The 18,314-nt window shown below is 35.8% G+C and overlaps 1 protein-coding gene across 3 annotated transcripts in view; it reads right to left on the minus strand.

The window, feature by feature from the left end:
• The window catches only part of LOC130873039 (contactin-6), a 370,643-nt gene that overhangs the window by 196,871 nt on the left and 155,458 nt on the right, over positions 1–18,314 (minus strand). For all 3 annotated transcript variants that reach the window (XM_057767572.1, XM_057767557.1, XM_057767564.1), the window contains one exon: positions 16,105–16,280. In XM_057767572.1, the coding sequence (XP_057623555.1) occupies positions 16,105–16,280 (176 nt within the window). The remainder of the gene's footprint in view (positions 1–16,104; positions 16,281–18,314) is intronic.

Genomic DNA, 18,314 nt, shown 5'->3' on the forward strand with positions numbered 1-18,314 from the left:
CACATACAAAGGATATGCAGTGTCCTTGCTGCTTACGTTTGCGTTTCATATGTAGAAATTGCTCAATAAATACATGGTAAAGATGGTCAGATGAATTTGTTGAAAGATCATTCTGGAATCCCAAAATACAGCTTTACAGTTTGCTTTTCCACTGGGTATAGCAGGCCTTCCTGAAACACCTCTTTTTGACCCTTGGTGATTTTGATAATCGGCTTCCCTTCATATTGGCCTATAGCTTTTCTTGATACTGGCTATCTACCACACACAGTTTTATATTAATGTCAGCCACGTCAGTGTTACTAGGGAGTGTTACATGTCTAACATTAGGTACTGTGATAAACCAGTTGATTCAGAAGTGATTTTTGATATGAATTGCCAGGAATCATCATGTGCTTTCTATTTTTAAAAACACTAGTTAAAGATGATTGAGAAATGTAGACAGAACATGGGAATGCCCAGAACTGAATCTCAGATTATTTCTTTCCTATCATTCTAGGAAACATGACTTTACATCCCTAAATAATATTTTGTCATTAATAAAGCTAGTGTTATAACCAGAACATTAATTATATATGGCAATCTTGAGGATTAAACAAGATTATATCATTTTAGAAATTAATTTGAGATTTGTTTTATTGTTAATTTTTTAAATATGAGTATTTTCCCTTCATTCTGTAAGTGACTGGCATCTACAGATGCCAGAAGAGGGTATCAGATCCCCTGGAACTGTAGTTACAGCTAGCCTTTGTGAGCCACTGTGTAGCTGGGATCTCAGTCTTGGCTGTCTATAAGAGCAGTGGATGTTCTTTACTGCTGAGCCATTACTCCAGTCTCCATATTACCCCTTTAATTGAAAATATTTAAACAATTATTAAACTTGATATTTGGATTAGAATTCATTTTAAACATAGATATAAAACCTAAAAGTTGTATTTAGTGTCACAGAATTTCAAAGGATTGATTTATTATAACTCAGAACTGAGAGAAGCCTGCTTAAGTGTGTTCATATTCATTTGGGATACAGAAAATCTGCTTTCCATAGGCCCACAAAAAGTATATGAGAAATGACCAAGATGAATATTCCATGCTAAGTTTTTAGGATGGGAAAGCAGAAGTTTGGAGTTTCTTACTGTTTGGAGTTTTTTTAACCTATATAATGCATATGTAATACATAGGCAAATCAAACATTTCATTCCATTAGTTTGATGAGTTTAGCAACTCAGTTCCACTTGGTAGTTTTCATAGAGTCTATGAAACTATTACATTATGAGAGCTCCAGCCTGAGGTTAGTAAGATTCCCAAGCAGCAGTAGCAATGACTACATGGGAAATCACCCATGTTCATAGCTGGCAAGTTTCTCAGCAAATATTATATGAAAGACTTAATTAGTACCTAATAAATGTTAATGAGGTATTTTCCTTTCATGTGTTTGTATGTGTGTGATATTTACACATTTATGTTATGACATATGTATGTGGGAAGTTATATGAATGTGAGACCCCATCACTCTTCTATTTTCTTCTTTTGAGACAGGGTCTCTCAATCCAAGATAGAGCTGAGCCTTGTCTTAGTTAGTTTTCCTAACCAGCATCTCCTGGGATTCCCTGTGTCTGATTTCTAGGCTGGAATTATAGGTAGGCTGCCACATCTAGTTGACAGTCACTGGGGCCCTGAATTCTAGTCTTCTTAGCTTGTGTGCTAGGTACTTTAAACCAGGAAGCCAGCTTTCCAGCCTCCATGAACATTAATATATTACAAACACTTTGAATAAAGGTTCACTGGAAATCCTTCTCTCATGTTTTACAGTCAAACTGATTATGTCCATAAAATTTAAAGAAAAACATATATCAAAATTTGTCCTATTTTATCATTAGAAGATCAACTTTAGCTGCATATGCTAGCATGCTCCTTTAATCCTAACATTCAGGGAGCAAAGGCAAACAGATCTCTATGAGTTTAGGACAACTTGGTCTATTTAGTAAATTTCAGGCCAGCAAGGGCTGTATGGTGATGTCTCAAAATCTATAAATATTCTCATTGTTATTAGATAGGAACTGTAAAGGTATATATTTTTATTCTATTCTCCATTTATTCTCTTCTGCTTTTGTTTCCCATTGGGTTCAGCTTATAACTTAAGTCATGCTTTTCTTTGACTTGTATCATCCATGGCATGGTTCCCAGATATTAAGACTTAATCTAAGATTAAATATCAAATGCGATTTTTGCATCTGAGTTTAGAAATGTATATCCATAACTCTAACACTCAGAAAGAAAAAGTCAAAAGACTATAGGCCCAGGCCATAAAGCAAATTCAAGGCTAGCCTGATCTACATAGATACTGTTATTAAAAAACAAACAAAAAACCAAAAAGCAGAACAAAGAAATAATGACTATAAAAATCTAAGGGTTACAAAGTCTGGAGACACAGTAAGTAGTTCAGGTCTTGTGTGATAAGCACAAATTCCTGTTCTTGAAACCTACCTTGAAAAAAAGCCCCCAAATGAGGTATTTGCAAAAACACGGATAAATAAAAACAAAGGAAAAGAAAATTGGAAACTAAAAACAGATTCTAGCAGGAATCAATACTCGATTCTTTTTCAGAGATGGTGACTCTATGGGACAGCAAAGAAAAGTCTAGATTGTATATATTAAAATTCATTTGAATCTCTACATATAGAAAATGTACCATTTCTTTGTCTTCATGGATTATGCCTTTGTGGATTGAGTCACCTATAGATCAAAATCATTAAAAATAAACTTATCTGTATTGATCATGACAAAACATTATTTTAATTATTCTTTAAACAAAATTCAGAACAAAACTAGGTATGCATCATTTATATTATATTAGGTACTCAAAGAAATTTACTTACGAAACACAAGGTACCAAGAGATGCATGCTGGTTATAAAAAAAAAATGCATCATTATACGTAAAAGACTTTAGGATGAACAGATCTGGTTATGTTGGGTGTCCTAAAATCAATCCCTCTTGGAAGCTGAGGAGTAAGCACACACACACACACACACACACACACACACACACACACGCGCGTCTTATGATCTTCAGTATTACATCATTATATAAATTAATTTCAAGAGCACTGCAGTTTAAAATACAAAATACAAGACAATTTATTATAGAAACTGATTTCATAACCAAGGGACAGAGAATTTTTATGTATAAATTTATCAACCCTTGTAGGAAAAGGAAAATAAATTGGAATATATTGATTTTAGAAGGTTCTGTTCATCACAGACATAATTAAGAAAATAAAAGACAGGCCACACAGTAGGAGATGTTTTTCCCATGTATAACAAGCAAAGTGGCCTTATCTAGAATCAATTACTGTGAAAAAAGTCAATAGAATTGAAAATTAGGAAAAATAACTTAGCAAGAATCATCAAGAATGCAGAAAAAAATATTGTCAATAAGACTATAAATTAATGAAATCATAAAGTAGTATTTCCTTTTGCTTATTTTTTGTTTGTTTTTGTTTTTCTGCAGAGATTTTCTCTCTCTATGTATCTCAGGCAGGCAACAATACGGAATTCAGCTTCTGTGTTCTCACTAGGACTATACATTTTGATACCTGGTCCAGATAGTATTATCTTCAGAAGTGTCTATGTACACATGAGTGCTCTTGGATTCTGCTTTATGTATGAGAAATAGAGAAGTCTATACAGGAACATATGAAAAGATTCATTGATGTCAGAGTTAATATTGATGGTTGGCTGGACGAGATCTAAACACTCAGGAGACACACCTCTGTACATATCTGAGAGGAATTTCTATATTGGCTTAACTAAGGTGGAGACACCTACTCTAAACATAGGTAGCACTGTTACAGAGGTTGGTATCCTAAACTAAATTAAAAAAAAGAGAAACCAAGCTGACCATCGACATGGGTCTCTCTCTGATTCCTGATGTGGATGTCATGTGATCAGCAGCTTCAGACTTCTGCTGCCACCACACCGTCGCCAAGATGATATACTATATCCCCAAACTATGAGCCAAAGTAACCCCTTATTTCTTCAACTTGCTTTTGGTGAACATTTGGTCACAGCAGTGATACAGTGATAAAAGAAACTAATGCAGGAAGTAGATAAATTGTCGATACTGAGTTATATATATTTGCACTTAAAAAAACACTCAACCTACAAACATAACTGTCTAAAGGATCATTTTTTTTTATTTTTTCGTTTTTTGAGACAGTGTGTCTCTGTAACTTTGGAGCCTGTCCTGGAACTACCTCTTATTGACCAGATTGTTTCAAACTCACAGAGATCCGCCTGCCTCTGCTTCCTTAGTGTTGGAATTGATGGCATTGTGCCACCACCACCTGGCTAAAGAATCAAATTCTGACATAAATTATACAATTTTAACATATAAAAGTTGAAAAAGCAGGGAATTTGACTTAATGGGTAACCCCTTTACCACATAAATATGAGACTTCATTTGAATGATCAGAACCCACATAGAGTCAATCATAATAGCCAGCATCTCTAACCCCAGTCCTCCTCTTAAATTGAGACAGAACACTCCTTGGAAACTTGCTGGCATCAAACAAAAAAAGGCTCAATCAAGTAAACACAGATGGGAGATGAGAATTGGTACCAGTCTTTTACACGTTCTCTGACATTCACATATAGGAACACACATATACTATGAACACATGGTAACCATTTATACACACATTGTATATGCACAGAAACAATTTTTTATTTATTTATTTAATTATTAAGATTTCTGCCTCCTCCCCGCCACCGCCTCCCCTTTCCCTCCCCCTCCCCCAATCGAGTCCCCCTCCCTCATCAGTCCAAAGATCAGTCAGGGTTCCCTGCCCTGTGGGAAGTCCAAGGACCTCCCACCTCCTTCCACATCTAGTAAGGTGAGCATCCAAGCTGCCTAGGCTCCCACAAAGCCAGTATGGGCAGTAGAATCAAAACCCAGTGCCATTGTTCTTGACTTCTCAGCAGTCCTCATTGTCTGTTATGTTCAGCGAGTCCGATTTTATCCCATGCTTTTTCAGACCCAGGCCAGCTGGCCTTGGTGAGTTCCCGATAGATCATCCCCATTGTCTCAGTATGCAGAAGTATGGAATATATACATATTAGAGTACTACTCAGCAGTAAGAAAACAATGACTTCTTGAATTTTGCATGCAAATGGACGGAAATAGAAAACACTATCCTGAGTGAGGTAAGCCAGACCCAAAAAGAGGAACATGGGATGTACTCACTCATAATTGGTTTCTAGTCATAAATAAAGGACATTGAGCCTATAATTCATGATCCTAGAGAAGCTAAATAAGAAGGTGAACCCAAAGAAAAACATACAGTCATCCTCCTGGATATTAACCTTCATCAGGCAATGAAAGGAGACAGAGAGAGTGACCCACATTGAAGCAACAGACTGAAATCCCAAGATCCAAATCAGGAGCAGAAGGAGAGAACACGAGCAAGGAACACAGGACTGCGAGGGGTGCAGAAACAGAATTTTAAAAATTCTTACATACAAATGATCAACTGACATATAGATGAGGCTCATCTTTCAAAAAGGAGGAAGACGACACTGCAACCAAAATTTACCTAATTCCAAAGAAAACTTGTCAGTACCTAGAACTGTTCTTTTATATGTACTTCATTTTACTTTCGTGCTCTGAAATCCATTTGTAGTATACAGATCTGGGAAATAAGAAGAAAACTCCCGAATTTCCTGGAACTAAATCAAGGCTAACTAACGTAGACGAGTGGGAGGAGCCAGTGCTGCCTTTAGACAAGCTGAACAACACTGTACAAAAATAAATACTACTTATTTAATAAAAGTAATACCTTACATTTAAAAAAAAAAAGGAGGAAGAATTTGAAAAAGAAAAAGACTGAGAAGGTTGTCCAAGATGTTGGTAATATTTTCTATCTATACTTCTTTTAGTCCAGTGCCATTGAGTGTAATCTATTTCTTAAAATATTTTCTGTAAACATCATGCTTTGTAAGAAAGGATCATGTAAATTAATCATTTAAAGCAATAAACATTTCCATGGGAGTCTTTTAAGTGTATTATGAGTAGTTGTTTTTTAAACAGCAGGTCCTAATTTATATAATACTGGATATATATTCAAAACAAATGCTACCAATTTATCCTATCCTTTAAAGTAAATGAGGACTTCATTACTATGTAGCATTTCATCAGTCCCCAGAGATACATTCTCATGAGCTATGAACATAACTAGCCCAAAGCCATTTGTCCAGTGAGTCATCAGCAAGTCTATTCTCTTTCCTATTTCTTCTGCAGTTTAACAAATAAGAAACTCTCAGTTTTGATGGGATGAATCTCTTACTTTGTAATATCTTCCTTTCCCACCATGATTCTTAGCCCATCCAGCTTAAACGTGCAATTTTATTCAAATGGAGCATAAAGATTAGGCCCTGCTGAACATACGTAGAGAAAGACATTGGGAGAGGTTAAATTAAAAAAAAAAAAGTATCAGTTTTGATAAGACACATAAATAGATTTCCAGCAGTGATGATGTGGGGGAAAATGAGGCTAACACATTGGATAATCTACATTCCTGTTGATTTTTAAGATAAATACGATAGGAATGAGCTGTAATTTAACCGTGAATCTCTCACAGCCCATTTGTTTAAGATGTGGATTATTTTTAAAGGCAAAGTTTTCTCCTTAACATACCAATTGGCAGCAATGTTATTATAGCATTAAAATAAATTTAGAACATAAATCCACTGTAATATGATAGCACTGCTTCAACTTTATAATGAAAAGCATTGCTAATTTGTCAACTTTCTTTCACTTATGAAACTAGAGAGAAATATTTCTTCTTGTACGTGTTCATGTCATTCTCTTCTGCACAAGCGATGTTAAAAGGCATTTGGCATTTTCATTGATAATTGGGTATGCATTAACCACTTAATGCACACTTTACAATTACCAGAGTCTTTGTGATTTCCAAATGCATCTTTGAGTGTTATTTTTAAAAAGTTCTTTTCCTGGGATTTAATTTTATTTTCCAGTTATAAACACACTTTATCACCATGAGTATCGTGTGTAGTTTGGGCTGCACTTCAATGACATTTAGAATTGATCAGGTCCCAAAATGCTTTTTATTTTTGTTTATCAATATGAGAGTCCTCCAGTTTGAAAAATAATAAGACACATAACTTGCAAGTTTACAAGTGCCTTGAAATCCTTTTAGAGTCAATGATCTTTACATTAAGATTCTACCTATTGTGGTATAACTGCTTATTTTTAAAATGTGTGTATGTGTGTGTGCATGTGAATGTGTCAGGTGTATATGGGTTTGTGTGCATGTCAGGATTCCAGTGGAGATTCCTCAAGCATTCTAAGCTTTTATTTGAGACAAAGCCATTGCCATGCACTCACTTAGTAGGCTTGGATGGCTACACAGCAAACCCCAGGGATTTATCTGTGTCTCTGATTCTTTAATGTTGACATGTGTCAACACATCCTGTTTTTTGTTTTTTGTTTTTTTTTTTTTTTTTTGAGTTTGAACTCTGATTCCCATGCTTACGAGGGAAAGATTTCTGTATTAAGCTACTTTCCTAGGCCAGTGTTTCTTTGATTCATGAGGATTCTACTTTCAAAATAAATACACACTATAAAAAAATATCTCACAATGTACACATGAGAAATTCAGAGCCTGTAAATGCTGAGTGACCTTGGGCAAGGAGCATAGTTGTATCACCTTGAATTTCTCTATCTGTAAAATATGGTTTAGAATAGTTTACAGGTTCAGAATAATGATGAATGGCTTGGTGGGTATAAAACCTTTTGCATTCCTCTGGAAAAATGATGATGGCTGTAAATGTCTACATGTTTATGGTGATTTAAAATGAACTGTTATTACATGTTAACCCTGAAGCATTCAAAGTTGGTTCTGGGATATGATGCAGGATTCTGTAATCTCACCACATAAGTTAAATGAACTAAGGCTTGGAACAACCCTAAACATGTATAACTTTGGTATTAATAATATTAATATATAAAGCTAACATAGTCAATGAAAATGTATGGTGCATTTCAAATTGCCTTTTATGAGCAGCTTCAAAATTCTGGTCATGAATCAAATACTTGGTGCTAGAATGAATAATGAAAAGCAAATTCTGGCCTGTTAACAGTGCGGAGCGAGGCTATGGGTTGCCTTGCTGTATTCATCTAACAACAATCTATCCATTAACCTTGCCCTCTGGTCTGTGTGTATTTGATATCTAGTCCTCTATTCATCTTATATGAATTGGGCAATGCCACTACTCTCATTTTACACATGAGTTAACTCTGGGTACAACATCATAGTGCAGACAGTCTTCAAAAACAGGTAGCTTGCTTTGGTACCTATGTCCACTGCATTGTCATCTGACTTTCCCAAGTTTTCTCAGAGTCTCACAGTCTCATTCAACTGTCCCATTGCATAAAGAAGAACAAAGTTCCTTTTCAGCCACAACCAAGAAGAACAGTCGTTTCCCAATCCCGTGTTTTGCTTCCTTCATCATGCTCAGTCTCTCCTTGCCTCTTCCATGAGGTTCTGGTCACACACTTTTCCTGTTGAATCTCAGTGTCCTACTTTACCTAGCTTCTGTGTTGAGATCAGAAACATCCATCTCATGCTCAAATCAAATCACTTCACATTTGGATGACATTCTTTGCTCTTTCTCCAACCTTAGCTACTGCCTACTAAGGGTACTGCTCAGTAACTTGAAGTCCACCTCTTATTTCAACTTATAAGATTTCTTGAGGCAGTGCCGAGTACAGGAGGGGAGGGATCTTATATCCCACTCTCTGTGAATATTGATTTATTTTTTTCTGTGCTCATGGGCAAATGAATTCTTTCTTCCCTTTTGAAATGAGGATTTTGAGCCTATCAGAGGCTTTACCATAAGGAAGAAGAGAGTCATTTTGCATAAATCTCAATAGTATGTACTATGCAAGGGTAATTTTTTATCTTTTTGTATTATTTTGTTTAGAATTTTACTTAATTACTTATATTTTTTGCTCTGTAAAAATAGGAGGTATCTGCCAGCATTATCTCTACCATTTAGTCTCTAGAACCTAGTATTATGTTTAAGATATATAAGAACAAGTATATCCAGTTGGTGGCCATATTAATAAATGTAGAATCAATTTGAAGGCTTTCAAGTTGCCTTTCCTTCTGCACTGAGAGAAGAAATGTATTTGAAACATATCATCTATGATTAAATATGAAATACAACAGAATCCAAATGTTTTAGCATGATTTCATGCCGTGTCTATATATTTTATTGACAGACTTCTAAAAGCAGATACTAAAAGCCCGCTAAACACAGTTTAGTAAATTTTAGGTTTCTTTCCTAACACCTATCTCAGTTTCTCAGTTTCAGGACGGTATTTTAAATGGCAGACAGAGATCCCAATACGCCACCGGAATACAGGAGTACAAAGCAATTCATTAGCATACACATGAAAGAAGGAAATTCACCTATAGCCTTTGCCAACAAAACCCTTGAGAAATAGGAAAATTTAAAGCAGCCACAAGTTGCTTCATGAGTCAATCTGGATTTATCACTCTGGAATGCTGGGGTGAAAGATAAGAGGTGACAAGGGACAGAATTTCCTCTCAGAGTTAAATTTGGAGGGGGTTGGGTAGGGTGGGACTAAATTAGAATATGCCTGAGTACTTGACAGAACAGAGTCCTATGCTAAGAAAGGTTGTCACGGGCTTTTGTGATCAATAATGTAAAACATGCCTAAAAGCAGCAGTGAATGATTTGTTAAGACTGAAGACATAGTTGTCCTATTTTATAATAGGCACTTTTTAAAAACATAGGCCACATTATCAGGAAGTTTTCATGTTGAGATAAGTCATAAGGCAGAAAGCTATAGGCCATATTTAAATTAAGCTTAGGTTGTACCTTCAGACTGCTACCACTAAGATAAAAGTTGTAATAAAAAATCATCAGTTACCTAATATATACCTGCAGTTCCTCACATGAACACAATGTGGTCAGAAGGGTGCTTATAAGTCTATTGAATCTGCAGGCCTAGTTGATGCTACAGCAAACTACCAAAGACAGTACACAAATGCAAACATCTTCCTTTTGATGTATGACTTGATTCTGACTTAGGTAAATTTGTATAAGTGGGGATTCTGGACAAATTTTTGACATGTGAGAAAACCAGTTGTCCAACAATTTGATAGTGAATGACATCCTTCGGGTTGCTTAAAGGTAGGATCCGGGGGGTAGACATTTAAATGAATAAGATCAATTGTACCTCATGTATGAAGTTATCAAAATAAATAAACAAATAATGTTGAGATAAAAGCAACTAAAATCCCACATGGTTACGAGTTACCTACTTGCTAGCTTGACTTGGTTGTGCTGACAAAAATAACATTGGAAGGAATAACAGAGTTCTTAAAAATAATTCTGAAAAGGGGAAAGTTCATTAAATTTTTCGAAAGAGATGAATTAGTGGAAAACTCACAGAAGAAGACAAAAATGGGGGAGCATTGACCAAGGACAGATAAGCCTGCTCTCCTCTGTGTCTCACCTCATCCTCTGGACAGAGCTGGAGTGTTAAATACACAGAAGAGGAAGCTGCATAGCTGGGACAGGATGCATCTTTCATGATACACAAACAGTGCATGAGGTACTACACTATGAACCCCAAAGCATATTAGGCAGCTTATTGCCTTACAGATATTCATTTTAAAAATTATTTAGAAAATACATTGCTGTTTTTCGAACCTGAAATGAAGAAAGAGGTCGCCCTTGACTTCTATAGCGAGTTCTTTCTGTAAAGGGGTCAGAATGAGGAACATTCATTTTAGAAAGAAAGTTTTTCTTTTTCTAAATAAAAATAATTAAATTAAAATATATTTGTTAGCAATGTACCTTGAGAAAAACCATAATCTTTTAGGGTTTAAGCATATATTCTATAAAATGGAGACAAAAGAAATATCTGACTTTGCTGTTATATGCCAGTTCAACAGAGACTTTAAATATAAAGAGTGTGGATCTTTTACATAGGTAGGAAGAGCTTGTGGGAGTGGGATGGTTGAGATGGAGGAAGGGCAGATATGGGAGCAGGGAAGGATATACCTTAATTGAGGGACCCATTTTGGGGTTGGCTAGAGGCTTGGCTCTGGAGGGGTTCCCAAGTGTCTACAGGAATGACCCCAGCTAGGACCCTGGGCAGTGAAGGAGAAGGTGCCTGAACTGGCCTTGTCCCGTAGTCAAACTGATGACTATCTTGAATATCACCATAGAATCTTCGTCCAGCGAGGGATGGAGATAGAGACAGAGACCCACATCGGAGCACTAGACTGAGCTCCCAAGGTTGAGTTGAAGAGTGGAAGGAAGAAGATTATGAGCAAGGAAGTTAGGACCATGAGGGGTTGGTCCACCCAATGAGACAGTGTGCCTGAGCTAATGGAAGCTCACCAATTCCAGTTGGACTGGGACTGAATAAGTATGGGATTAAACTGGACTTTCTGAATGTGGCTAACAATTGGGCAGACTGAGGGGCCAATGATAATGACACTGGGATTTGTCTCTACTGCATGTACTGGCTTTTGGGGATCTTATTCTATTTAGATGTATACCTTCCTAAGCCTGGATGTAGGAGGAGGCTCGGACATCCCACAGGGCAGGGTACCTTGCCCTTTCTTAGGACTGGAAGGGGGTGGGAGGAGGGTCTGTGGGAGAGCTGGAGGGAAGTAGAAGAAGGAAAGGAAGTGGAAATTTTGATTTTTATTATTTATAAAGTATTTAAAAAGAAAAAATATAAATAAATAAATAAATAAATAAATAAATAAATAAATAAATACTATAAAAATAAAGAGTGTGAAAAGCAAGGACTAGGTAGTGACTGTTTTGGTAATTTGGTCCTTCTCAGAACTTTGATGAGCTTGAAGACTTGATAGTTACAGATATGATCCTCATGGATTTTAGCTAAAGATATATCAGGTATAAGCCTAGATTCTGCAGGAAAGGATAGCTATTTGGAACAATATCTATAAAAATGCTTATTAATTATAGTCTAGATATCCAAGATTTATTTCTTAATTGATAAATATTCCTATTTATATAGTTTTTGTTATTGTTAGGATTAGTAACTTCCTTTTTATTTTAGACAAAAAGGGGGGAAATGATGTGGGAATTCAGTCTGAAAGCCACTTGTATTGTGGTTGCTTTTACTAGTGGATGTGGTCTTCTATGGAGATATGTGACTCAATTAAACCACAGGGTAAGTGTCACATGGAAGGTTGGTGACCTTCCCTGGATCTCCTTGATCTCCCTTTGAAATGGGAGGATCAGCAACTGAACCTGCAGCAGCATTGCAGCTTTGTTTTGTGTGTCCTTTATATTTTGTACCTGTTTAAAAAACCTGACTTAATCACATAGATCCCTCCCTCTTTAAGTAAAACCCTATCACGCAAAGACACCACATGCTCTGCTTAAGATTCAGAGAAATCAAGCTAGAATTGAACTAGAAGGTTACTCCCTGCTGGCTACCCTTCTAGTGGCTGATGCTGTTCTCCAGTCTGCTGGGAGAAAATTTTCACTAACTGTCACACCCAGCTGTGGGTCCTATGTGCAATGTTACTGATTGCCCAGGCAACCTGTGCTCACTGATTAAATAATGGTGGGCCTGTTCTAGGGATTATCAGTTACTATCTAATTGGAATGGAAACTTTTGTCACAGGGAAGAATTTATAGTTCGTACTGTAAACTCAGCAAAAAGTCAGTGTGGCTGAGGAGGTCATAGGCCCTGGTGGGAAAACTCTTGTTCATTTTGTTTGTTTGTTTTTTGTTTTTTTGGTTTTTGTTCTCTTTTTTTTTTTTGTTAAATGAATATGGTACATCTAACAATGTTTCTTTTAATTAACTATCTTTATAGCCCTAGATATGTGCTTCTGTCAGATTAGTTTAGATAAACTTGTCGTGTTGGGCAATGGTAAATATAAAGATTAATTGGTAAAAGTGTTGAGAATTAAGTGATTGCTGAATTCTCAGTCATACATGAGAGACCTTGTATAACATTCCTTCAAGGCTCAGGAAACATGAGAGAAAAAGGGGTCAAATAGAATGTAAGTCCAGAGGAAAGGTGGACAATTGTGTAATACTGTCTTCTGGCTGTTGAACTCTGAACTCTTATCTGCTATGATTTATATTGCAAGACGTGGACAATATTGTGTACCTCACAGAACCACAGTTTCCTGAATATTTATAAGCAATTGGTGGTTGATAAACAATGGGGATATTTGCTTCACTTGCATAGCCACTGGTAAGTTGCCCATACATTATAAATAAACCATCATTTAAGCTTATGCAAACTTAAATGAAACTCATTATGTTATAAACAAAGATATTAGAACATATGGGGGATGAGTTGGAACTGAAAAGGAAATAACAGGAATATGGGAGGATAAAATAGAGAAATAAAGAACTAAATATGATCATTTATATATAAATGTGTGTGTGCATGAATCTCAAATTTAAAACCACTATTCTATTTAATCAATGTATGCAAATAAAAACACTAAATGAATTTGAAATATAAGAAGAAACTTTAGATACAAATAAGAAGAGTTTTCTATGTGAAATAATAATTTAAAATATAAGATTATATATGTGTATATGTATTTGTGTATATGTATGTATATATGTATATAATGTTTGAATGTGTTAGAGAATCAATGAAATTGGGAACTAGAGATATCATTTCTTAATTGTTTATGTGAATAAAAACCCTCACACTCATATCCCAGGTTAAACCATATCATTTTCATGTATGTTGAATGATGGTGAGTGTTTCAATCTGTAAATTTCTCACCAGAAGGCTATTGTGAAAACAGACATAATTGTGTTCTCTTGGATACAAGTTGAGTTTGGGAATGACTTTATCTGAGATTCCAACATTTGACCCATGTTGCTATTCAGCCAATAACCTTTCCAGTCAAACAACCATTGTTAATTTAAGAAGGAGATGATAAAGCATACAAGAATGAAGAAACTGGTCATGAAGTTCAGAAACTTTCCATTGGGTCAGTATGCATCTAGACTACTTTTTCTGTGTTATATTCTTGAAGCCCTTCAACTGTATGCAACAGGAATCCTTTCAGACACTGCATCAGTATAAGTATTATGCAGAATGGCAAAATACTTGGGCTTTTTCTATCTCGTCAAAATGTCAGTCTTAATGCCTACAATCTTTTAAGTTTGCAAAGCAAAGTTCAGTTACTGAATAGGGAAAGACCAACTTTTTGCATGGATAGTAGTGAAAGTTTGTGTTGTTTCATACATGGTTCCCGTGTGTGTACATTTTGTGATGCTTGGAGGTTGGCTTCAGGCTTCTTCCTCATTTTCTTCCCAAATAATTTTTTGACTTGTGATCTCTTACAGAATACGGAGCTGACCAAATAGACTAGATGAGCTGGCGAGCAAGCCTCAAAGATCCTCTTGTTCTACCTCCTTAGACTGCAATTACAGGGCTATTTCAGGACACTCAGCTTTTTTTCTATGGGTGCTCACGTTTGGACTCAGATCCTCAGGTTTAAACGAAAAGTACAGTAGCCATTAACCATTAGGCCAGCAATGGAAAAAGAATAATGGAGATATATAGCAAAAGAACTGGCTTATCTCACTTATGCAAGTAAATAATCTAACTTCTTTTTAGTTCAACATTTTTTTTTCCATTTTGGCAAAGATAAATATATATTTTAGTTAGGAAAAGTTTGAAATAGATGTGTTTTTTTAAGCCAAAATATAACTTAAAATCATAGAGATGATTTTAAACTACTTTTTAGGGTGCAAGCAATTAAGAAGAAATGTGTGGCTACATGAACCACAGTGTGGTACTTTCAGGTGTAAACACTCAAGATTTATTTAATTCTTTATATGTTTGTCTCTTTTTGAGACAGTCTTAGCACTCAGGTAAGGCATTGCAAGCCTCCACCACTATGACAGTGCTTGATACTTGATAAATAATGCAACAGAAACTCAGGAAATTCCAAATAAATATTTTGGCTGTATGGAATTTTCTTTGGGATTTGTTAGTGTTTAATCTGATTGCAATGTTCTGGGATGTCCACCTTCCAAACAAACCAGTCTCTAACAGCTGCATATTTCTGTAGGGTATGTGTATAGTATATAGTATATTTTCAAGTGATTCTCTAAGATGAATTCAGAAATCAACTCTGCCAAATATTGCACCTCCAAGCGCCTTGTGTAGATCATGTGATCTCTGGTGCAGAACACACTTGATAACATATCTGCAGGGTAGGATAAGATGCAAACACAATCTTTTAATTTGTTTTTTGAAAATTATAGACAACATAGACATTTCCCTGAGCCACCAAACAGCAACAACTAACATTCAGTTCCCTACTTATGTAGAGTGCAGGGAGTCATACCAGGAGGAAATGCAAGCCTTCTACTTTGTCCACATTGTGAGATATAATTACTCTCAAAAAAGCTTTCACTGAATCCAATATGAAGCATTTTAGTCCCTGGAAACACTATATATACAGGATATAAGAAGCAGTGTCTATTGTTCATCTGCTAATGTTCCCAAATGTCACAAAGGTAATTACTTGGATGACATTTATGTGATGCAGCTGGACATTGTTACAGTTAATACAAAGCCTGCCTGTGGCAACCACTTTATTTCCACCTACATATTACTGTGGGTGTATGATCGCCGTTCCTAGAGAAATGCCTGTCTACCCCACATGACACCACTGCCGTGGGGTTGCTTTCTGTACTGTTCACACCAACACCTTATTAAAAGAAAGGGCAGCAATATTATATGTGTGATCTTAATATTGGCAGGTGGTACTTCTAAGAGTACTTCACAACATATAATTAACAAAAATATTTTTTACCTAAAAACAATAATAGATTTTCATTATCCTTAGGAACCTAGATTTCTAAATTACACAACCAAAACTTTTTGTACACATAAAATTCCATTTGATTTCAAGGAGCAGGTTACTGAAAAATAATCTATCTTTTTGGCCCAATATAGATCCATCACCAGACTATTTTCTAGGATATATATTGAGTATGGAATTTTCCCACAAACTTACATGCAAACTGTAGTTTTGCTTTTCTACTCAGAATGGTGCCCACAGGATTGGTGGCCAGACACTGGTATGTGCCAATATCTTGATCTGTGCGGGGGCTGCTGATGGCCAAACTGCCTCCATCTAATCTATAGTGATAGGTCATGCTGAAGTCAATATCTGTGTCATTTTGTTTCCACCTACAAGGATAAAAAAGAAATAAAATTACATATATAATATAAAGAACAAAGTGCTATTTATCATAAAATCATACAATTTCAATTCCTATAAACATAAAATAAACAAACAAAAACAAAACAAAATACATGATTACCTGTTGGGAGATCTCTGTAATTTCACTAAGGGCAAGCATGTTCTGTTTTTTTGTTTAGTGCTGAGGTTTGAACTAGGACTGACCTCACATATTTTTCCTGTGTGTTGTACCACTGGGCTACATCTACAGACTCATTTTAACTTTTTTTTTAAGTCTTCAGACATGTTCTCACCAAGTTTCCCCAGCGACCCCAAACACACACTGAAGCCTTGACTAGCTTGGAGGTTACAATCCTCTTGTATTACTGTAGCACAAGCTAAGATTATAGGGCTATGCTACCAAGCCTGACAAATACAACTGTTCTGGGACCATTGATTCAAACTGATAGGTTTGAAAGTCTTTAACCTTTTATTAGTTACAATAACTCACACACAAGAAATCAGAAAGGTATTAGGGCTCTTAACATGAGAAATAAAAAATTATACATCGGTTAATAATTCTGACATCCTATTTCTTTAGAGATTTTTCGAATAATGTATACCATACCCGAATCCTCACAATTGACACTGCAAAACTGAATGTCAGAAATGACTTAGAGACAGAAACCCAAGAAGGCTACATTACACCCAGCACAAAGAACGCCAGCAAGGATCTGACAATGCCCATTCAAGGCTGATAACAAAACAATAATAACCCGACAGCTTCAAAATGTGATTGTCTTTGTGAGTCTGCCATTTGGAAAATTAATCACATTGAAAATATTTCAATGGAACTTAGGAAAGCCAACGTAAAATTATATGCTAGCAAAGCAAATACAGCTTGAGAACTTTTTTTTTGATTTTAAGAAACCAAAATCTCCAAGTTAGCTAATAGTCAACAGTCCTTTGGTGCATGAATTATCTACTTATAAAAGGGCATTAGCACTATTTGGAAGGAAGCAGAAATAGCTTTAGAGGACTTCATTTGGTCTTTTCAAGACAGTAAATATGGACTCACCACCTCTTACTAGATTTATTTCTTGAATTGGAAACCTCCCAACATCATGTTTTAAATTATAAACATTGCAGATCAATGAAGTATATCTCAAAGTTATAATTTGTATGTAGTCATTTAAAGCATTTATGGAAATAGGCATTTAAAAGTAATGAATCGTAAATCATACTTGTAGAGGTAGAAAAATACAGAGATTTAAAAAAGCAAAATTTCTCTTTATTCACTGTCAGGATCATGCTTGAGGGCCTATAACTCTGTATTATAACATACACAGTCATTCAATATAGCACTTTTATGAAACTGGGGTTTTCGGAAAGCAACACCCCAATCACAGACAGAACTGCATATTTAATGCTAGGTTTATTTAGGAGTTTCCAGGATAAAAATGACTGCAAGTAAGAGCTGAAGTTTGTAGTTAGTGAAAACTCAGGAGGACTGGCCGTGTTTTCACTGATGATTATGTGTCTCTAGGAAACAGTAAGTAACTTTCTTAGGGTCCCTGGGAAGTGACCTCTGAAATGAAAACCCTATGCTTAGTTGAAAACTAGAAGGGCAAAGGAAGGTGTGAAAGCCCTTCAGCTTCTGCTATTGACTCTAGATTTTAGGGTAGTGGTTCTCAACCTTCCAGATACTACAACCATTTAATACAGTTCCTCATGTTGTGGTGACCCCAAACCAAAAAATTGTATTTGTTGCTACTGCAGTTATCTAATTTTCTACTATTACAAATCTTGATGTAAATACCTGTGTTTTCTGATGGTTGAACCCCCTACACACCCGTGAAAGAGTCCTTTGACTTCCAAAAATGGGTCATGACTCACAGGTTGAGAACCTCTGCTTTAAGGTATTTTTCCTGAGCCTGCCACTAAATGGTCTCTTCCTATATAATATATACAGTTTTCAAATCATATTTTTAGGGTATATGCCTACCTAGTTATGATTTTTCTATTAATAGTGAAATTATATT

The sequence above is a fragment of the Chionomys nivalis genome, chromosome 1, assembly GCF_950005125.1.
Source record: "Chionomys nivalis chromosome 1, mChiNiv1.1, whole genome shotgun sequence".
In the NCBI taxonomy this organism is placed as follows: Eukaryota; Metazoa; Chordata; class Mammalia; order Rodentia; family Cricetidae; genus Chionomys; species Chionomys nivalis.